A 23709-nucleotide genomic window follows, 5' to 3' on the forward strand; every position below is an offset into this window, starting at 1 on the left:
CTAGATCTTTGTATGCTTTAGGTCATGCCAAATCCTTGATAATGAAGATGAATCCAGTTTGTTGGGTGACTTTATATGCTTCCCCAGCAATGCTAGAGCTAACTTAAATATGGAAATCAATTTACATCCACTTTTCCAAACCCCTGCAAAAAAGTGTCTGTGCCTCCCCCCTGCCAATACCAAACCCCAAAGATGAGACACTTACCTTTGTCTTTCCTTTTTGATCTACTTACCTATTTTTGCTTAAAAATAGGACTGGAAAGGATCTCTTGAATCACTGAGTGCATCTTCCTCTGATTGCAAACAACAGCATCAAATTGTTCTGCTTTTAAACAAAATTCAAGACAATATTTGAAACTTAGCTTTGCTTAAAATACTCCATTTCAAATGCAGCTGTAGTTCCTCTTCATTTTAACTAGAAGGTATGCCTTTCTTTTTAACAGATACACCGAAAGGATCCATATATTAATGAAGAAGTGTCCAGACAAAGCTATGTCTTAAAACAGCCAGCAGTCAATCACCCAGTGCAGAGACAGGAGAGAGACCCAAATCTGATCTATGAATCCCAGGCTCAGTATGCAGAAAAACAACCGAGTAGGGACTATGAGCAGTCAACATATAGGTATGATTCTACAAACTATGTAGATCAATTTTCCCGTGGTTATGACCCTCGCCTACATTATGATGACCGTGTGCCTCCCTATGAGGAACACTGGGCATATTACGATGAAAAACAGCCCTACAACCAAGCAAGAACAGTTTATGAAAACCAGCCTCCTAGGGATCTAGATTCCCGACAAAAGCTAGAAGAGAGCACAGAACGCAGCTACTATCCAGCACAACCTCGTTTTGAGGAACCCCCTCCAATGAGCTATGATGGCAGACCTCGCTATGAGCATGCACCCAAAAACTTCAGCTTACCGCAAGTACGATACGAAGATCAGCATACTGTTGGATATGACACGCATGGTAGATACAAACAAGAAGCGCAGCCATACCAGTCAGCCATATCTCGATCTCCTGAACCGAAGCAGTACTTTGATCCACATATAAGGGGCTATGAACAAGGTCCTCCTCAAGCTTATAATGCTAAAGCTGGACAATACGAGCCTTCTCATAGCACTTCAGGTGTTTCTCTTCCTCCTCCCCCTTCATCACAAACCAAACCAGAAGTTTTGCCTTCTAACAGTAAACCACTGCCTACACCGCCATCTCTAGCAGAGGAAGAAGAAGATCCAGCCATGAAACCACAGTCTGTGCGAAGTAGGGTTAAGATATTTGAAAGAAGAAGATCGCCATCTTTGGAAAAAATGAAGGACCCAACTGATACATCAGCTGTCAAGGTAAGTCGTTTGAGTTTTTTAATTGCTGCTTTTTGCTAATGAGACTTCAAGAAGTAAAATATTGTCTTGTAAATAAAGCTTTACTGTTTTTGGAATAGCCTCTTAGCAGCCTAACTGCAGTACGTTTTAAAAGCAGAAGCTGACAACTTTTGTGAAATCACTGAAGGGGATGTTGCCATGCTGAAAACTCCTTCGATTTATCTTTCACTAGTATTTCATTCTGTTTTTCCTTTTGAGGGAAGGGGGATCAGTTTTAGTCCAAGTGCTATATTTTTCTAAATGTTAGAATCTAAGAGACTGTGCTATCCTTTTCTTTACAGCCTCCAGAACTAGCACCTAAGCCTGCACTCACAACTGTGAGTGGTCCAAAACCAACTTCTCAAAGCCAGTATGATCACGACAAAACAACTTACAGGTAGATGCACAACTGATGGACTAAATTGAGTTTTTAATAGGAGATTAGAATATTCAGAAAACACATTTTAGTGGTTCAAATTGGAAACTGCGGAGTGGAGAGTCGGAGTATGTCAGAATGATTTCTGTGTCAGTATGATTTCTGTGTCCGTAGTAAGGTAGGACATAAAGTCAGTTCTCCTGGACATGATTGCTGGGAAGTGGGGGAAGGACACAATATGGTTTTTCAGCTTTTTTTAGAAAGGAACTTAGAAAAAAAATAAGATGGAGATACTGCCTATGTTTAATTGACATAATTAGAAAGTAGAACAAAAGGGAAAAAGTAAGGTAAAAGGGAAATAAGGATTTTCTTTCTGTATGCTGTGTCACATCTATCTAATATCCATGCATTGTAGGTCAAAAAGGCAAGGTGTACAATTGTAAGAATTACATTTAGGTTGCTTTATTACTAGCTGGGTTATAAAATAGAATGTAAGTTCAGGTACTTATGCTTGTACGGCTGTGCAAGGCAACTGTATATTATTCTTCTTGATTAGGGCCCCAGAACCACAGAGACCTCAAGTGAAGCCGCCTGAAGATATTGTGCGTTCAAATCATTATGATCCTGAAGAGGATGAGGAGTATTATCGAAAGCAGCTCTCCTACTTTGATCGTAGGAGTTTTGAAAATAAGCCATCTGCACAGGTTCCTGCCAGCCATCATTCTGAGCCCACTAAACCAATACATTCACAGAATCAGCTGAATTTCACCAACTATTCGAAGTAAGTTTGGGGGATTTCTTTTCTTCATTTGAAAGAGGCGGGGAGGCATATAGGACTAAAACTGAAATTTTGCCTTCATCAATGGAATTGCAGGGGTTTATGGTGTCTAATTGAAATTATATTGTATTAATGAACTCAAGGTACATCTAAACAATCTTAGTTTGAGAACACAACTGCGTGACTTTTTATTTTGGTAAATGAAATTAATAATTTTTGGATGTTTCGGGACCTTCAGCATGTTGCTTCTTTTGCTTACCACTTACTAACAGAACAGAGTATTTCCTTAGTCTAACTAATACTGAGTGCTTAAACATCTTTCAAAGCAGAGGTTTTGCAGTTCTGCATGCATTTATTCTGCAGACAGGCTTGTACATATTAGCCGTGTTTGACTTTAGGAAACTGAGCCTTTAGGGAATATTGCTGAGGCCAGAATTTAATGGGTTGATGGAAACAGCATCTGTTTCCTGTGTTGTTCTGCTTCCTTGATTTGGAACATTTTGATACAGAAATTGTGTGGAAGCACATACACAGATCAGCTCAGGTAAAGAACTGGCTATCTTGCAGGATACTTACGCAAACTTGGAGTACTCTTCAGAGTTACCTAACTTCCCAAAATTTGTTTTGATTCAAGCCATAACTGAGTGTTTGTAGCTGTCCCTGTGAAAAGCTATCTCGGCTTACTGCATGCGGGCTGAATACCGGGCCTTTTTGAAGGCTTTGGTTACATTCATTTCCATGTAAATGAGAACTAATAAATGTTATTTAGATAGTAAACTAGTTTGCTGAAGTTTTATGGAGTTAAGTGTATATGCAAGTTGTCTTACGTGTACTTGATACACTGTGTTCCAGTGCTTGTCTTAAAGGATTTGAGCTAGGACCTGGGAATCCTGTTCTTATTTGTATATTGTCTATCATCTCCAATGTCTTTCTCTTTGGGAATATTGGAATCTTTCCAACAGCTTGATAGGTTTTAAGGGGTTCACTTTTTTTTTTTTCTGATCAGGAAGTCCACATACACAGTAATCGTTTATTATTTTACTACTTCATATGCTAAGGAAGGAATACATCCAAAGATGTTTGTTATCATTCCTTTTTGCTTACCCTGTCTCTTCTAATGGAAAGACGGGAACAGATCTGTCCTACTCTCTGGGCATCATAGGAAGTCTTGGCTGGTCTTGTAATGCATTGCAGTAGCTTTCAGAATTATGTTCCCACATACAAAACCCAGTGTTACCCATAGATAGTCCATTTGGATCTGTAGCCGTGGACTGTGTTGCCATCATAAATGCAAGTAATGCTTTGGGAGAAATGTTGTAAGCTTTCATCAAGTAATCGTGAAGATTGTCAGATTATTCAGATGGGGATCATTGTAAGCTTCCACTGTGTGCTTGTTGTCCTCTGTGGTGTTGTCACACACACTGAAAAACATGAGAAATACACACCACTGTTGAATTTTTGCTGCAGAACAGCTAATAGTTGAGAGAGATTGTTCCATACTTCCACATACCACTTCTGTCTGCCGTGACGCTTCCATTCTTTGGCTGCTCAGTTCTGGTTTTGTTGTGAGTTAGTGTATAACTTCAGGGCTTGTAATTACGGGACGGTGACATCTTATTGCCACAAAAGGATACTGATTTTGAGGCTGATAGTTTTATAAGTGGGGGCCAAAAATGTGTTGTGTTTTTTCCTTATGAAAGAATGTAACCCTTAACAGAAGGTACAGACATGGGAAAGAAAATTTACTGAATAGTCCAGTGCAAATAGACATGGAAATATTCATGGAAGTAATTGGAAAGAGATAAACAAGAACACTACTCAATTGGACATCACTGCCTCTAGAAGCATACTGCAATGTACTTGCATGGAAACACAAAACAATTGTTATCTTGAGAAAGCATTCCATATTTAGGACTCTTCTTTCACCAGCTTCCAGTTTGTACTCTGTTGCTTGCTTGTTATTCATCTTTTTTTCCATTGGATTTATATGGTAATAGCTATTGTGTGCATAAACTCTTCTAAAAATAGACAGGACTAAATTTGCATGATATAGGAACTGTTGAGTATGCACTCTCTTGCTCCTGCGTAATCCATATAGTGTATCCTGGGTACAGTGGACAGATTTTATTTATTCATGAGCAATAGCTACAACTTTCTTTCCATTTTAAATGTTAGTGTTAAATTATGTGAAGCTCTATGCCACGACGTATTGTGAAAGTACATATTTTTCCCATTGCATGTGTACAGATTTGTTTACTCTTAACTTGTTGGGGTCTTATTTGCATTATTTAGGAAACTTATGTCATTACTAAAGCTGCTTTATATGGGTAATGCTGTATCTGCATGTTACAGTTGTCAGTAACTGTAAAATAAAGGATCGTTTCTCTTGATGTGAGAAAATAGTAGAACTTGTAAATTATCATGTTTAAGTGGATCTAGTTGGAGCAGTTTGAGGCAAGTACCCCATGGCTGAGTGTAGTGGACTTGTTCCTGCTTGGCTCAGTGTAGTTACCTGTGTTAGCCTGGCACACTGCAAAATGAGGTAGCTTATCGAAATTTTGTGTTGAGCGGGGTTGAGCACTTCCATGATCAGTGACAGCCTCATTGGAGGAGGCGTTAAGGAGCTGCCTTAGGAGTTAGTGTCCTCTGTTGACTTCTTAAACTGCTCTAGCTGAGCTCTTAGGTGTCTGTTACAGAGTTGGAGTCTTTTGAATTGGAACTGGAGATAGCAATGCATTTGACATGTTTTCTGTTGTACGCCAAGGCCTATAACCTGTTGCCCGCTGGTGGTTCTTTTCTGCTTCGTTTCGAATTAAAGGAATGGGTTTATAACAAAAATATAAGTGGGAAAGGGCCTAGAAAACAGCACATCATTAATTAGAGGAACTTCATTTTGACACAGACTGTAAGCAAGCCTTTTGTTGTGGATCACGTGTGTACAGATTCTGAACACTGTGGTTGAGCATTTGGCTGAGCTTGGTCAGGAGCCTATGACAGAAGAATACACTTCGTATTAAGTACGGCATCGTGCTGGTTGTGTTTCTGTTGTCATAGCTCTCTCTTCTGTTCCCTCCATCAAAATGTACCATTGTTCCCCATTTTTTAATTCATCGTAAAGCTGGCAGGCAGTTCTGAGTAGGTGTGGAGTGTATTGTGTTTTTCTGTGGGCTTTGGTAGTGCTTCCCTCTCCTGGTTCATATCCCCTCTGGGAAGCAGGGATTTCAGGTGGGCACTTCTCTGAGAAAGCAGCTACTACCCCCTTAGAATAAAGACAATAGTGAGTGAGTGTGCAGTAATAACATCTGTTGTTGGATGAATGGCTTTATATAAAATAATCAGTGTGAACGGAAGCTTAAACAGCAGATCTAAAATGATCTTTTTGTGCAACACTGATTTTCATGCAGATGCTGTTTAGCTTACTGAGCATCACATTCATGTGGTCACAAGCAGACTTCCAAAAGCTGATCAGCCCTTTTCTTGATTTCGTAATGTACTCCTTTCAGGCAGTAAGATGCTGTTGGTGTCTAGAATTGTTGCCTGTTACGTTTTATGAGCATACAGAAAGTGAAGGGCTGAGGGAAAGCTGTCCCAATGTAAAATGTATTTTCTTGCACATATATGAGCAAGATAAGTGTTAAAAATCAAGGGAGAGTATACTTAACCGTTTTCTCTCTTAGTATTCATAAACAGTTCTAAGATGTCCTTTTAGGAATTGTTGAACACAATCAGAAGCATTTTATGGTGTGGGCTTGCTGTTGGATGAGCTGATAGTGCTATAGAAACATTTGCTGTGAATGTACCCTCACTACATGATCTGCAATACAAAACTATCATCATTCTCTGTGTGCGTTAAGACTGAAGAAATTAATAGAAATTGGACCATAAGTGAGAGATTGTTAAAATATGGGATTTGTGGGATTTATGTTTTATTCACTTTTTTCACCATCTTATATAACTTTGTTTATGCAGGCTGTAACAAATAGCTTAGTGTACTGTTGTTCTTTCAATACCTGTCAATCTGAGATCTTGACCACCTCCTAATCACTGACAAAATCTCATTAAATATAGTAGATGATCATCGTACATATGCATACAGTAAAGGTCTTGTCAGAAACATCGCTGTTAAAAGTAGCGTCTCTTTGTTTCAACAATTTTGTCATATGAGAACTGCTAGGACTAACATAAAAAGTGTGAAGAAATAATATGCTCAAGAAAGAATGACTGTTTTCTTTCATTCTTCTATTGCTGTTTGCTTTGCCATCACCTAGATTTCTTGGCTCTTACACTAGCTATGACTACTTGAAAAGGAACATCAAGTGGTAAGACTGTTGTTGATGTGAGGATGTTTTCAGGTGTCCTCTCACTGTTACATTTCATCACAGGCATTATGTGCACTTAAAATGTTAAACACACAAATTCTGAAAGCAAGTGCAATATATTGTAGGCAAAAATTACACATATTCGTAAAACCAATCATTTCCTGAAAGAAACTTCTGGAGAAAAAAAATCCTAGTATAAGAAAAATCTTTTGAAAATAATATTTTAAAGTTATCTACACTATGCACATAAAGCTAGTGAAGGTTAAGATGATTGCATTTCTAATAAAGATGGCATTGTTCAAATACTAGGTGTATTTAGAAAAGTTGTACTAGAATCCACTGTCCTATTGGCTAATTATGCTTTTCAAAAACAGCCCGCCCACCCTCCCCAAAAAAGTGGACTTACATTTTTATTTTGAAGACCTGCTAAATTAGAGGAACATTTTTTCATTGAAATTACCACTAATGAAATTTAAAAATTAAGATCTTGTAGGCAATTATGCAAATACACCTGAAATGTCATCTGCCTTTTGTTTGCCATGGTTTGTGTTACTACTCTTCTAATGATTCAATGTTGTCTTAATCTCTTGTGCTTATCAATAAATGTTTTTATACTTGAGGCTGGATATTAAAGAAAAATCGTGTTTTAATGTTTATAGGAAGAGATGGAAATCAGGTGATCATAGAAGAAAAAAATAGCAGTGAATGCAGGAGCTCAGAGCCCTGAGGAGATGAACCAATCAAATTATTTTTTTTCTTTTATTTCAACAGGGGGAAACCCACTGATACTGAATCAATGGATAGGCCTGTTGGTGAAAAACGCTATGAGCCAGTCCCTCAAGTTACAACTCCTCCTCCTCCTTCTGTCCAGTATACACAACCTCAGTCGATTAACAGTCCTGTCCTGTCCCTCCCAGCACATCACAAACCTGCACTTTCTGAAGGTGAGCAGTTGGAAAGCTAACTTGTCTCATGTGGTAGCAAGTGTCACTTGTTCAGTGCTTGTGTGGTTGCTTCAGTGTGTTTACACTGGTAACTATGGTGTTCTGTAACTACAACTTGTAATAATTATTAGCGAAAATAGCTTTTTACTATAGTGAGATTGAGTTTTGTGACACGATTTAGTGATCCTGTCTGAAACCGTAACTTCCAGGTGTTAATAGTTATTATAAAGACCTGGATCTGTTGGAGTGAGTCCAGGGGAGGCCACGAAGATGGTCAGAGGCTGGAGCACCTCCCCTATGAGGACAGGCTGAGAGAGTTGGGGTTGTTCAGCCTGGAGAAGAGAAGGCTCCGAGGGGACTTAATAGCAGCCTCCCAGTACCTGAAGGGGGCTACAGGAGAGATGGGGAGGGGTCTTGATCAGGAGTGTAGTGACAGGATGAGGGGTAACCAGTTATAAGGTGAAAGAGGGGAGATTTAGATAAGATGTGAGGAAGAAATGTTTTCCTGTGTGGGTGGTGAGGCAGTGGCCCAGGGTGCCCAGAGCAGCTGTGGATGCCCCATCCCTGGAGGGGTTCAAGGCCAGGCTGGATGAGGCTTTGGGCAACCTGGGCTAGTGGGAGGTGTCCCTGCCCATGGCAGGGGGGTTGGAACTGGATGATCTTTAAGGTCCCTTCCAACCCAAACCATTCTGTGACTCTATGATTATGGTCTCTTCCGTATTTAGTGTTCTCAGCAATGATGAAGTAAAATTTTCGGTATTTAAAAATGTACATCTCTATGCTTTGGAACAGAATTCTTTAGGCATTAGTAATAGTTGTAGGCTTCCAAAAATAGAAGAAAAAGTTGGTTTCACTTTCACATTGAGAGGATTGCCCAGTCCAACTGAATTTTCCAGTTTGTGCAAGTGCATTATAGTATTTCAAAACTGGTTTTCTAGTTTTTTTTGGTCATGGTATAAATCAGTATAACCTTCTATTGAAAGGTCGTACCATTGTATCAATGTGTCTGTTTAATGAAACATAACTTGCCAGAACATACAAAATATAATAGGACAGATGGTCTAAGAGAGCCAAGCTGAACCTATATGGATTTCATGTAGCAAATTAAGAATTGACTAAAATGCATTCTTATGCCATAGTGTACATGACTAGAAATTTCTGATGGTTAGTGACGAGTTCTGGTATTTTTATTTGCATTGCAGTTAACTCTGTGTCTGACCCTCCTCCACCTCAGAATAAGCCAGCAATTTTCAGATCCTCTAGAGAAGACACTGTGCAGTCCACTTTTTATCCTCAGAAAAGCTTCCCTGACAAAGGCCCTGTTAATGGAACTGAACAGCTTCAGAAAACAGTCACTCCTTCTTACAACCGCTTCACAACAAAACCTTACACTAGTGCTGCAAGGCCCTTTGAGCGCAAGTTTGAAAGTCCTAAATTCAATCATAATCTCTTGCCAAATGAAGCTCAGCATAAACCAGAGTTGCCATCGAAATCTCTAAACTCTCCTCAACCAGTGTTGAAAGCACACAGCTCATCGCAGCCTCCTGAGTTTGATAGTGGAATGGATACCTTTGCTGTACAGGTTGACAAGCCTAAATATCAACCAAATAATGTTAATGCTGTGCCTAAAGCCATTCCTGTAAGGTAAGCTGCTGGTTTGTTTTCTTTGCTTGCATTTTTTTCCTGTGCTTCCAATTTCTGTTGATGTTATAGTTGAAAGACTGATATGATGATTCTGAAATTCTGCCAAAGGGCATTGAAGAGCATTTGGATAGATAGTTATAGTATGTCCTGTGTCCCTGTATCATCTTGCATCCTATTATTGCAAAGTGGCATGGCTCTTATTTCTCATTTCTCATCCTAAGATCTTCTGGTAGATAGTAGTAATTTGTCCTCTCAGTTTGTTTCTAGAGGATGGAATTAATTTCTAAGGATAGCTGTTGCACGAAATTGTATTCATTCTGTGTGCTTAGAGAGAGACCTCATGGTACATGTGCATAAAGGATATTTTTGAAGTACTTGCAAAAAGAGAAAGTCACTTCAGCGTCATATTGGTTCTCTTTGCTGTGAGACAAAACAACTGCTTAAAAGCAGCTTGTATTGCCTAATATGGCTTAAGAACTACGTCAAGAGCAACAGATAGTATTACAATCCTAAGCTATTTGTTGACTTGTTAAAGTCTTTTTACTAATATTTGCAGAAATGTTTTTTATTCCTTGATTTCAAAATAATAATGCATGAACCAGACTTGAAAACTTGCTTGATGTTTCAGTAACAAAAGTGTAATATAAGAGCAAATCCTATTTGTTTTTAAGCACCTGAGAGATGTATTGATGCTATATAGTTTTGTAGACTGCTGGAAATTTTGAAGTTACTGGTTCTTTGAGTGAAATTCTTTAGAAATGGATCTGAAGTCTCCTCAAACTAGCCATTGGATAATGTTACATGCTTTTCTTTAGCTGTATCCTGGCAACCTGGAAAATTGTGTAATTGGGCTGTTTTTATATGGGCTTTGTTTTCTATATGTATCGGAATAGAAGGGTTCAGTATGGCTTGAATAAGAATTATTACTGAAGTCATAATGGAGTTTTGGGATGAAAAATAAACTTTCAGATGTTAATTACATTCAGTTTTACTAAACTGAAGTGTGTAGCTGGGGCAAGCTTTCTGTGTAATCCCAGAAGTGGGCTTTTCAAAACACAAGATTCAAGTGATCCAAATTCATTCTTTAACTACTTTCTGAACATATTCAGAGTTTGTGGGCTTTGGTTTTTTGTGGTGTTTTGTTTGTGTTGGGTTTTCTTTTGTTTGGTTGGGTTTGTGTGGATTTTGTGGGTTGGTTTGGTTTTTTTTTTTTTTAAATGTTCTGCTCTCATAGAAGAACTTGAGCTACTTTCATCTTGGTTGTCCACGTAATCATGCATGGGACACATTTAATGTTTTCCTAAACTCAATGCTAGCCTACTCTAGGCTGTGCTCTGCTAAAATGTTAGAGGAAAGTATACCACTGACTTGCAGGAAAATATTGATGAAACTGCTAGACTTTCTGTCTTGTGTTCAGCCCTTCAGCGCTCGAGGATGAAGAGGAAGAAGACGGACACACTGTTGTGGCGACAGCAAGAGGTGTCTTTAACAGCAATGGTGGTGTACTGAGCTCCATAGAGACTGGAGTTAGTATTATTATACCACAAGGAGCCATTCCAGAGGGAATAGAGCAGGAAATATATTTCAAAGTCTGCAGAGACAACAGTATACTTCCACCTTTGGACAAAGAGAAAGGTAAGAGTCGGCACTGTACACTCTTCTGTTATTTAATACAATTATTTTCTAGCAACAGCGAAATAGAATATGAAAATACGTTAATATGCTTCAGTATATATTTCTTTATGAAGATACAGAGCATACATCTCACAAGAAGTACAAGGGAAACAATATTCTGCTTAATATAAGTACTGATTTAAAACTTACATAGTGCACTAAAGGAAGACTCTAAATTCTTCTTTTAAGAATCTTTGAAATTGTAGATTCCCTCACAAAGTGCAGGGATTTATTCCAGGCATTCTTATAAATATTTCTTCATCTCACAGTTAGGACCAAAAGAACTATAAAGCACATGATTTAAACTCATTTGACTTGAGTTAAATATTTGGAATTTACTTCAACACTTGAAAATACTCAGCATTTCAATTTTTTTCAATTTCTCTAAAGAAAAAAACTTCATGGTTTAAAAAAATAATATTTTATATAAATGAGTATATTCCTGTCTTTTGTTAATAAGGGTTGAATAGTGTATTTTAATTGAGCAATTTTTTCATAGTAAGTTTGTCTTACATACCACTAGTCCAGTGTGCATGCTTTCTCTGACCCATCAGATTCCTAATTTCCTTAAGAAACTAAAGGGATTGATTTCATCAATTTGCAGTTAAAGCATTACTGGCAGTCTGCAGTTACTCAGAATCTTTATAAACCAAACATAGCATAATAATGTTATGTTAACATTTGGCTTTTTAAACTAAAAATAGACCTGTATGTTTGTGTGCTTTGTGTTTTGACTGTTAGGTAAGGGTCATAGGCTCTGGAGCTGCTGGAGGCTTTATTTGGCCCAGTGTGCTTATGGCTGGCAGCTCCAGCGCAAAGGGAAGGGTGAACAAGGCTGCTTATGAACTTTGGGATTTGTTTCTTTTGATGCACCTGCTTAAAGTTGGTGGCAAAAAAAATAATCCCAACATGATTTGATCATCAGACTTGTTTATCCTTTTTGGTTCTGAGATTGTGATACGTTACATTCAAAAGTTGCTTGATTGCTCTGAAAGAGACCAGGAGAAACAGTCTAAGTGCTGTTCTTTACTGACAGGTCAGAAGCTTCCTAGTTTTCTCTGAAACTAAGTTGCTGGGTAGCCCTGCAATGTAATTATGTAATACTGTGAAGCTATTTCAGGAAGAATCAATAACAGGTTTTTCTTTCTCAACTCTAGGTGAAACACTTCTTAGCCCCTTGGTAATGTGTGGGCCTCATGGACTAAAATTCCTGAAGCCAGTGGAGCTGCGCCTGCCACATTGTGCGTCTATGACCCCTGATGGTTGGTCTTTTGCTCTAAAATCCTCCGACTCCTCGTCGGGTATGCTGTCCTCCCTCTGTCCTTTTGGGGCTTTTGGGTGCTATCGTATAATTTAAGTCAATTTGGCTGAAAGTGATGCTGTGTAATATAAAGAACTCAATCACTGTATTTGTGTCAAACTCTCTTCATTTCACTTTCATTACAAACATCTTTCTTACTCACGGTGCAAATTCATAGCTAAAACCATGATAGCAGAAAAGAGTCGTATCTCTGGTCTATTAAATATTGTCATATTTTTCTATTCTGTCTTCTTTCTTGAGGACTGCTGCAGCTGAATACACTTGAAACAATAGTTGCACTAGAATTGAGAGGGAATGATGATGTACCTCTGATTGGCCTTTGTAACATAACTGGTGTTTGTCTGTTGCTTAATTAATCATGTAGGACTCTGGCAAATCTTAACAATCTGCATGCGTGTAAATCATGATTTAACACTTGTTAACTGTTTCCATGTGTGCAAGTTGATGCTAACAATGGGGTCATTTAAGTAAAACTATATAGTGTTCAGTAAAAGCATTTACAATTCATTCTAATGTAGCTGGATTTTCCACGAGACTTTGCTTGCTTGCTTCTGCCTGTTTACCGCCTTTTACCCAGAAGTTTCTGAGTGATACTAAAAGTTGCAACTAGGTTGCAATTTGATTTACCTGTTCATTTTTACCTCACTGTGGCTTTCTGGGTTGAGAGGGGGAATGTATTGGCTGAAATTGTCAGTGAGGAGGCTCGCTGAGAGTTCTGGGCAAGTTTCAAGCAATTTCATTAAATGACTACGAGGTTACAGAGATTTAAAAAGGAGTGTTTGCACATCTGGGGAAAAAGTCTTAGGGTTTTATTCAGCTACCTTCAAAATTGATGGTGGAAGATTCAAGCCATTAATTGTGTACGTATGATCTAAGCAATGACTGAACGATGTACTTGTGTATATGGCATTTAAGCCACCATGTATGCATCTCTTCCGTCACTGATGTATCTATTGCTGTCAACACCAAAGCACTGATGCTTTGAAAGGTTAAAGCATCAATCCCCTTGATGGGGATTCAATAACCTAGAGGTATTAATGGCAATAATTTTTAGTTGTTTTTTATAAGCTACTATATGCATGTGTTGCATGCATCTATTTAACAATGTGTGTATACGTGGCAGTGTTAAAACACAGACTCATAAATTAAAGGGTCCCGAAAGATGTGACAGCTATGTACAAAAATGACACAACACTCCCTTTGTAACTAATAGCACCTGTTCATGGACTTGCTTGAAGTGAAGGGAGAGGACTCAGATGATCCAAACAATAACTGAAGTTACTGAGACATTTTTCTCCCTTTCAAAGTGGGGTGTGTGTGTGTGCGTGCGCATGTGTGGGTGAGAGCAAGAGCGTGTATATTTAAACCCCAACACTTTCTGTACTGTAAATATAACACCACATTCTGTTAATCTGAAATGGGATGTATATCATAACATTGCTCTTTTGAGACAAACTTTAAAATTAGGCAATTCTGTCTTATGATATGTAAGTAGACCATACTGTGTCTTAAATAAATAACTGTTTTCTCTCTTTCTAAATTAGTTGGTTATGGGACTCTGATTCTTGAGGTGGCTTTATCATAACAGTTTATACAAGTCTGGGTTTTCTCTCTCTTCAGTCGTCTGCACTACCTCATCTTTTCTCAATGTATCCATGTTCTGTCCTAAAAGTGACATTCATTTGCACTTACTAACATACGTTCTGCCACATTTAAGCCTCCTAGATTGATATTTTACTGTAAAATCCTTTCAAAAGCTTGAATGATTCTAGTATTAAAACTGGGGGGAAAAGTTGCCTTTTATGGCCACACCTATTAGAATGTATTAGTAAAAAATACTGAAGGATTATTATTTTTTTTCAAAGCAGTTGTATCTAAGTATGGAGAAAACATCCTCAACAGCTAGAGGCTGCACTGGCTACAGTCTAATCCTTACGGTATATTTAGGAGGAAAGGTTGGAAGAAAGTCTGCCATTGTCTCACGGGCAAGACCTAGGACCCGGTTGTCCTACAGTCCTGTTTTACCCTTCTCCTAATATAATTGATCATGTGAATTTTGAGTGGAATTTCCTGCATTTATAAAATGGAAAATCCTCCAGTGTTATTGAGTTTCTTGACTGGAATAAGTAGTCTCAGCTGGTTGCAGTAAGCTTGTTTGCATTCTCTGTACACAGGCCACTTCTCTTCTTTGTCCCTACATCAGATGTTGCCATCACTCAGTGCATTGTGTACTTCACTTTGTTTTCATGAGTTCTTCAAGAAAATGATGTTGAATTTACACCAGTCCTGTTTAATACAGAGGTCTCGGGTGTTTGCAGTCTGTGTGACTGGGTTCTTTAACTTGTTGCACATTTTTCAAGGCAGATCGTTTTGGCCAAGCTATTTAATGCCATTTATCTGGAAGGCTTAAGAGCACTTAAGTGCATTTTTTTGCTGTTCTACTCTAGTGGGATGATGACACTTTTTGTGTAGTAGGTTGGTAAACGAAGAATGCTTTCTCCAGTTGAAAGAGACAGTGTGCAGATGGAACTTAACCTTTGTTTGGTGGGATGGCAGCTGATGACTTTCCCTTGTAACAGAATGTTACACAGGACCTCTGACCATGAGTAGATAAGATCTGTTGTAAAGATTTTTAAGTATGTACCAGTTAACTAGAATCCCTTTTAGAATGTCAGTAGTTCAGTCTTTGCAATGAGTGTACTGGATGTAGCTGCAAAATAACTGCAATCCTGTCTGCAATAATTGTCGTAATAGAAAATAAAACTACCAGTGTGTCATAGTGTCTGGTTACAACACACCTTCTGATTTGACTCATCCATATTCAGATCTGTTCCAAGCACTTTCAAATGAATCCTACCCAGATTAGCTTTTAAAAGTTTTTTTTTTTAATTATTCTTTTTCTGGCAATTTGGGAAAGAACCATGGACTACCTGTTTCACTGTTACCACTTCTCAAATGGAAAGCACTATGTTGGTGCTGTAGGTAGAAGGACTTAAATTTAAAAATTCTTGAGTGCTACAGCATCTGGTTTGAATAACTGATCTATCCTACGTTGTATGAGAATAAAGGGTTAATTTTTTATTAATAATGTACAAACTGCAGGGTGGTGTGTTTGTTTGTTTGTTTTTTAAACCACAGCCCCCCCCACAACAACAGATCTTGATTCAGAACTTAAAAGCACCTGTCCAAAAGCTTGGTTGTTTTCAAGATGTACACTGTTTACAGCAGATACTAAACACCAGCATTGTGTTTTCCTCCCACAGGTGACCCCAAAACCTGGCAGAACAAGTCTCTTCCTGGGGATCCAAACTATCTTGTTGGAGCAAACTGTGTCTCAGTCCTAATTGACCACTTCTAAATATGAAGTTAGCTGACTGAGTACATAAAGTGAAACTGAGATGGACTTGACATATAAACTGAACCACTCTATCAAGTATTAACTTGTTTTATAAGTGATAATGGATCTTAGTGTCTGAGCATCTTGCTTTACTAACAGTGGTTTAGCAAGTATACTCTTTGAACCATGGTCACAATACATACCACAAGCAGGGAGTGGACAGTGGGAACAAGGTAGGGTTCTTGCAGGTTCTGTATGCTTTGGTTTGTTGGTTTTTCTTCGTGTTTTTTTTGGTTTTTTCCTTTTTTTTTTTTTAAGGACACTGATAGTATTTCATTGTTTAAAATCTGAAAGTACCGATGGAATTATATTCAGAGGAACTGAATTTGATTCATACTCCACTGGCAAAACCACAGAATTTGGCCTGCATTTTTACTACTGTATGTTTGTAACTCACAAAACTACATTTTGGTCTCTAGTTTTTAAATGGCTTTTGGTGTACATGTCCAATGAAATGGCAGTCAACTTGGGGTAGCACAGTTTAGATGTTTTCCTCTGCCGAGAGGCTAATGCAAACACATCTACTTACTGTCTATGGAAATATTGTCATGAGATTGGGGGAGGGGGAAAAGCACGTGGGATGACTATGGTTCAGTTGCCTCTGTGGATTTGTAAATTAACCACATTATTACAGACCTATTAACCAGCAGGGATGCCTTACCCTCATGTTTTTAATAGTCTTAGCTCTCATAGTTCTCTGTATTAAGTCTGTATGGCTTTTGTGCTTAGGTAATATATCATGAGAGACTGGGGCAAGAGGGGAAAAAAAAACAATATACACCTTGAGTTTGGTTTAGAGAACGAGTATTGTTTGTGTTCATCAGCCAGAAGAGCAGAAGAAAATGATGGTATGTTTTCTGCTATGCATTTGAAAATTTGTAGATGTTATAGACTGCTTGTACATATGCGTGCATACCACTTTTGTTCTTGGTTTGTAAATTAACTTTTATAAGCTTTACCTTTTTATATATATAAATATATATAAAAACAAACAAAGTTTCTTAAGGATATCTTTGTATTCTCATACCTTTTGAGCCTTGAACTTTGACATCTGCAGCAATAAAGCAGCATTTCTACAATATATGAACAAGGACATTTTTTAACAATGCACAAAGTTGTTACCTTTTTAAGTGCTGCGTTGAAAGAATATAACTCAGAATTCTCTACTTTGATTAAATTCTTGAAAAGTATCCCTACTGTAATTTGTCATAAGGATGCTGTACTATGTGCCCTGAAATGTATTTTTTTACTAATAGACAATTTATTATGGCACAATGGCACTACTACTGTTTAGATAATATACCACTGCATTCTGTTAATGAGTTATTAGCTATTCAGGTGTGGCTGATCTTTTTCTCTGCAGTTATTAAAATTACACGTTTCTAAATATACAGAATAAAACTTTTTAAAATAATAAAGGAGATTGTAGTACCTCATTGCTTCTGAAATGCATTTATGTGAACATTACAAAATCAATTTTGTTTTTTTTCCTATGTAAGTAGACAGCTGGATTCTGCTGTATGCTCATGCACAAAGCAGAGCTCTTGTGGAGTCAGCTGGAGCGGTCTACAGCACGGCTTCTGGAATTATGAACCCCAGTGTGGATCCATTGGAAATACTACTCACTACAAGTAGGAGTGGTAGACCTGTCCCTTGAATCACTGTGCTGGTGCTAGTTTACTTATCATACCTAATCTTCCAGATACTTTGGGAGTGTTCCAGCATGTGGATTTACACATAGTCTAGTTATATGGTTTGAAAGATACTCCTACAGCATCCCATTATCAAGCCTGTTTGGAATACTCAGTGGCTAACTAGTAAGCTACTCTTATTCTGTAAGAGAAAATAAATTCTAGAAGTTATTTTTAAATGATGCTGGGAAACAGTGCATAACCCTGATGTTTCCCTTGTGTATTTTACTGACGAGTTGTTTGTTTCTCAGGCATGGCTTTCCCTAGAAGATTCAATCACTACTATTACTATTTCTCCTCATGGCTTATCTCAGCTCTGAAGAGCAGGCAGAAAAATTGAGTAGCAAAAAACCTGTTGATGTAGGGATGGAATTTTTCCTTTGTCTTAGCGATAATACATTGGTGGTGGTTTTTTTGAATCAGCAGAAAGGAGGGTTTCAAAAATAGCATGCAAAGCATTGTGGAGAAAATTTGAGTGCTAAAATTTCTAAGTGTTCTTTTCTAGTTAAGATCTTAGAAGTATGTCAAACACTACAAAAGGAGTCAGTTGGACTTGAGGAATCCTGAAGTTACACTGCACGGACTATTTGCAATGGTGGTGTTTGTCCTGAGTCTATCACGCTCTAAGGTGTAACTGTCCTGAGTTGCTTTTACTGTAGTGGTCCAGTTAATATCTTTTTTCTCGTCTTTTAAAGAGTGTAAGTCCATGTCTTCCTATCAAAATGAAAAAAAAAAAAGTGTCAGATTTTGCTCTGCTGTCATTTAATAAATGAAATGAGAAAGCTAATGCTGTTAAAAAATGTAGCAATTCTCTCCTGATAAGCAGCCTGTCAATGGAATTGTATTTTGCTATCTCCCTGTAGGAGTGTTTCTCAAAGTGGCGAATTTAAAGCACGTGCATCCTGATGCTTTTGGGTTAAAACATGGCCATTGAGAATAACTGTGCTAAAATAACACATTTTCTTATTTTAAAACATCAGTGTTTTTGAAATCTTTATCCTTGCGAGAGATTACATTCCTTACATATTTTATATAGGCTAGGCTCTGCAGGAGGTAAGGTCACATGTAATATTTTAATTTACAGTAGTTCTCTATTCAGTAAGTACGTGAACTTTAAAAACATCTCCCAGTTCTGCCTGTTTGTCTCAGCAATGTACTGGCCAGCTTTAGCCCTGCAAATTGTACAGAAATTTTAATAATATAAATCTTAAATCTTGTGCTTGTTTCTAAGGAAATGGCTTCAATGTTGGAAACACCTACTCAATGGATATGGAGTTACTGTTGAGCTCTCTGACTGTGGGGGTTTTTTTGGGTTTTTTTTTTTGTTGTTGTTGTATTTTTTTCAAGAAAAGTGGTGAAGAGTATTAGAGTATTTACACATGCACAAACAAGTTATGGTTGTAAAACTACTTTTGTGTTCCTGCCAGCCTGGGTTAGGTGAAGCAGATCAGCAATGTTTAGGGTCTGGTTGAAGATTCTCGGCTGTAATGTAACTCGGACCAGATGACAGCAATCAAAGCCATACAGGCTTGAAGAATAAAAGATGTTAAGCATGTCTGGAAAATGTTTACTTAGGATCTAAGACACTTGTGAGAAAAGCATCTGTAGAAGCCTCACTGAGTGTTAGCGGTGGTCTCTTCTTTGCAGGGTTCTCTAGCGACTAGCTCTGTCCATTTGCAAGATCAAATGAATGGGTAAAATTATTTTTCATTATATCCAAATGAACTGTGCATTATGACCCCATGAGCAAGCATCTGAGAAGAAATACACTTACTATTAATGAAAATATATGAAGCTGGCTGTTTGTGCACACACATGTAGACATGAATGTTATTTATTAGATTTTTCTATGAGCTTGAATACTGTGGGCTCATTGGCTCTATGCCGGATGGTTGTCATTCTGGTGACACTAAAATAATTATCCTACCATTGAATTTGGCTTGAAACCTATTTTTGGCAAAGATTAAAGGGTGTTTTGTTGGGAAGCAATGGTGCTATCCTAGTTACCTTAATTAAACTTGAAACACTTGTAGATTAATTCAAATTGCTGTGAAATTGCATTTTAGCACTTGTAACTGTCTGTCAGTGACTTTAAGTAGTAACAGTTCTTTCTGTGTAAGATGCAGAGACAGAGGTTCTGGTTTGGACCTGTTACCTACAAGTGCAACTGTCCTGTTCTGTTACTGCAGGAGTAACAGAGGAGACCAAAAGTGAATGAAGAGAAATGCTAGTTTCACATGCTGCTGTGCAAGTAGTATCACCACCTTTAAACATGGGGAAGAGAGCAGAAAGCACAGTTTACGCTTAGAATGACAAGAACAGATTGTGTCAGTTGTTAATTTACTAACGCTGGTTCTGCAGTGGCTCTAGTCCGCCTGGGAGAATGCATATGAAGTTTCCCACTGACGTTTGTTATGCAGCACGAACTGCCTATCACTCCTCAGATCTGACATTGACAAAGTGACAGTAGAGGAGTGAAGATGGATGCAAAATGCCCGACTGTTCCCTCAGCCCGGAGAGGCTGCCAGCAAGGCGGGTTTGCTGCCTGTTGCTGGTTGCTGACAAGGGAGTAACTCTGTGGTGCATCATTGGCCGTTGCCAGGTCATCCACTCTGTGTATCTCATGAAATGGTGAAAGATGCTCCGCTTCTGCATGAGGAAATCAGGCGCTCTGCCTGTGGTTTGGGATCTGTGCTGGACTTTGTGTGCACATCGTGGGCTTTGGTTTTGGGGTTCTGCATTGTGGTTTGCTTTCTGTGGAGAACCGTAAGTCAGGACAGAGAGGATTCCTTCAGAATCTCCAGTGGCTTCAGCTGGTTTTAGATTCTAAATGCCAGCATTTAGTATCACTACAGACCATTGTCAAACCAGGAATGTCATGTGGGGCTCTGTTTGTGGTGTTCTCTTGATGTCCTGGATGTCTGCTCTGAGTTTACTGGGGGGGAAGGGGCAGCCAGACGGGTGGACGACAAACATGAATAAACTGGAATAAAAGAACTGTGAGTAGTGGGGAGAGTCTCAAAGGTTTAACAGTTTCTGTAAAACATTAATGCTGCCACAATTCTCTGTATTCAGGAGTCTTGTTGCTTTTCTCAGCATGACAAAATTTTCTGAGTGTTGTTGCTACTCTGAAGGTAGCGTAAGGATGGGAGGGCAGGCAGGAGCTCTTACGAGTCAGGATCAGTGGGATCACTTTAGCTTTACTGACATTGTTTGAATAGACTTGGAAACTTGCATAAAACCTGAAAATGTTCTCTTCAATACAATTAAACACCACATGCCTCTCTGTGCACATAATCTATCTGTTGCAGCAAATCATTTCCCCACTAGAGAAACCTGCAATTCTCTGCTTGCTATTCCAATGCTAACTATTGCTGTGTCCTAAGGGTCCTTCTTGTTGATTTTAATAGCAATTAGCTAGACAACTGAAAAAATACATTCCTAAGGAAATAAACTCGTCTGTTAGTGAGTACTGATACTATCTTTTTTCTTGGGTGTTGAGTGCATGTTACGTTTTCTTTAAAAATAATTGACCGAAATCCCATTATTTAGATATTCAGCTAATGTACCTTGTCTGTACAGTGTTCTGCAGCACTTACCCCTTTTATACAGAAGTTGCTGAGCACAGTAGATATGATAGGGTGTGAAAACGCTGGATGTAAATTACTGCCTGTTGAGATGAGTGCAGGTTTAAAACATGTTGGTTAATGTATTGGTTTCTAGATTATATTAAAAACAAGCAATGTCTTCCCAGAAAAATTACAACCTACTTCAGCCCTTCTTCCTTTCAACTTTAGGGCTTAGACTTTGGAAAGGATTTAAGGAAAATGAGATCTGGCATTCAATTCGTCAGGTGCTTTTGTATCTTGGCATTGGATTACCAAGTGGTGATACTTAATCAAACCTGCAGCATGCAGTTAAAACTAAGTCTACATATATTTAAAAGCCTTGCCAAAGTCTTAAATGATTTTGAGGTAATCTTGCCAGAGTGGAAACCTGGCATTGAAAATTATTCTTTGCTGAAAGAAGATCAGAAGAAACTTACTCGCTAGAAGCAGCATGCGTAATAGAGAGCTTGACAGTGACCTTCCAGTATGGATGATGTAACAGTGAGGCTGGCTGCAGTGGTTTCCTTCCTAATTATACTTTATTTTGTCCTCACTGAATTAATGACCAAATATTTCAAGTTCATCACATTGCAGAATAAAAAGGTAAGGTAGAATTAACTAAATCGGTGAAAAAGGAATTTACGTATTTGAATGTTGAAATAGCATGTTGGTGAAGTAGTATATTGGGAAAGTCAGCTTAGTGACTAAGAAATAGTTGCCTTAATTTTCAGGTTTGTATTAACTGTTTTCAGTTTGTCTTGGCTGAAAGCTATGGAAAGGCACAACATGTATGCATATGCAAATCTTACTGTATGGTATATAATGCTATGAAATTAGCTGCATAAATGATAACCTGCAGCCCCTGTAGAGCAGTCAGAGCCTGTGCCGGAAGGAAGAGTAGCAGCCCTTTTCCCTGAGCATCACTGGCAGGCCCACTGGTGCTGTCAGCGTCAGCCCCACATTTTTTGTTTCTACCAGCGACACACCACAGTTATTTATAGCACTTCAGATATCTGGTGAGAATGCAGGAGTGATGTGAGCAGGCTTATGTGTCTGAGTTGTATTTTACATACAGGCTTTCTTTTTTTTTTTTTCCTAAATAATTGACATCTTCATGGTTCTAGGCAGTCTTGAAAAGGTAATTCAGACGACGTGAACTATTGCAGTAACACCTATGTGGGTCTCCCCAAAATATGGAAGGTTGCTTATCTGATCTAGTCTTCCTAGTCCCACATACTTCTGCCGTACTCTGCTGGTAAAGAAGCCTGTGGGTTTTGTTTTCAAGAGACTAGCTGTCTTCTGGTTTGGTGGCATGTGAATGTAATTCCCATTGTTTAATAGGCATGAACGGCTTAGAGTTGTGGCCTGTGACAGTAACAACTGCCCAGTTTTAAACAATGCCAGTAAGTGGGAGAGCAGTTTGTCACAAAATAAGCTAAAAATTACCCCAAAGCAGGGAGTTTTCTGAGTCCATAAATACAGCTGGATCTGCTGCAGTGTTCTGTTAACAGCACCCCGAACCCCAGCCCCCGAAAAACCCACCAGCACTAGCAAAACTCCCTGATTATGCATTTTTTGACACATTTCTGTACAGGATGCAAAAATTTCTGGTCTCCAGTGAATGTGAGGGAGACTAGCGTCAGTCTATGAGCAAGGAGTTCAGACTTTGCCTCTTTGCAGCATGAGAATAGGTGGTGAGCAAGCACAAAGGTATGACTTCACACTTCCTTATGACATTTTATTTCAATTAATAACAAGCACTGCTCTGCCGTACCCGTAACTTCTGACATGTTTTCTGTTTCTCCTTTGGTTTGGTTGGATAGTTGCAAGTTTGCAGATGACCGTGCTACTCTGGTCTCTAGGCAGTAGCTTTTTTAAAGTTTAGCAGTGGCTGTTAGCGAGTTGTGAGGCCAACATACTTTGTACTGCTTTGTGTGTGTGGATTTCAGAGCACTTAATTCTGAAGGTATTAGGTGTCACTGTTGCTTTCTAGGCATAATCCTTGTTTTTTTAATATGAAAAATAGCAACTAGCTCTGACCTCGTGATGAAGCCATATATAGGGACTGCACCATACTGCCATGCAAAAATATCTGCCTGGTATTGTGTGTAGGTCCAAATGTGGCAGAAATAGAAACAGAGGGGTGTAAGTTCTTGTGTGTTGGTGCTCCATTTCAATCCTCTTTTAAGAGAAAAAGGAATTGTTGTAGCATGGGCAACTAGTTTTACAGTGCAAGAAACTGTCAGGGAGGACCACTCTGAACATCCCTCAAGGAAACAGAACATGGATCTGAATGTAGATGAGTGAAGCTTACTATAATTAACCTTCAGCTGTAAAACCTAGCAAGCTGTTCTGCCTGTCTGGTGTGTCCTGTAAGCCTGGTTTAGTTCATATATGCACACACACCTGCCACCACCACGTAGTATGAAAGCAATGGAGGTGTTTCCATATGTAAGTCATCTTCACCTTGCCTAGAATCCATTGGACAGTCCAGGATGGTCAGAATGCACATCTGCAACAGAAGTTGGCAAGCTTTGATCTTTTATGGGATTTTTGTAGGAATTGGGAACAGTTTCACCATATGGTCTTGAGAGTT

The 23709-nt window shown here is 38.6% G+C and overlaps 1 protein-coding gene across 1 annotated transcript in view; it reads left to right on the top strand.

Annotated features, from left to right (window-relative positions):
• Positions 1-17232, top strand: part of TJP1 (tight junction protein 1) — a 44976-nt gene extending 27744 nt beyond the window's left edge. The window contains exons 20-27 of the mRNA XM_010084988.1: positions 444-1343; positions 1664-1758; positions 2294-2518; positions 7606-7778; positions 8948-9422; positions 10840-11057; positions 12254-12397; positions 15681-17232. Of these exons, the coding sequence (XP_010083290.1) occupies positions 444-1343; positions 1664-1758; positions 2294-2518; positions 7606-7778; positions 8948-9422; positions 10840-11057; positions 12254-12397; positions 15681-15775 (2325 nt within the window). The 3' untranslated portion in view covers positions 15776-17232. The remainder of the gene's footprint in view (positions 1-443; positions 1344-1663; positions 1759-2293; positions 2519-7605; positions 7779-8947; positions 9423-10839; positions 11058-12253; positions 12398-15680) is intronic.
• The last annotated feature ends 6477 nt before the right edge of the window (positions 17233-23709 follow it).

This window comes from Pterocles gutturalis, unplaced genomic scaffold, assembly GCF_000699245.1.
Source record: "Pterocles gutturalis isolate BGI_N339 unplaced genomic scaffold, ASM69924v1 scaffold23570, whole genome shotgun sequence".
NCBI classification, from domain to species: Eukaryota; Metazoa; Chordata; class Aves; order Pterocliformes; family Pteroclidae; genus Pterocles; species Pterocles gutturalis.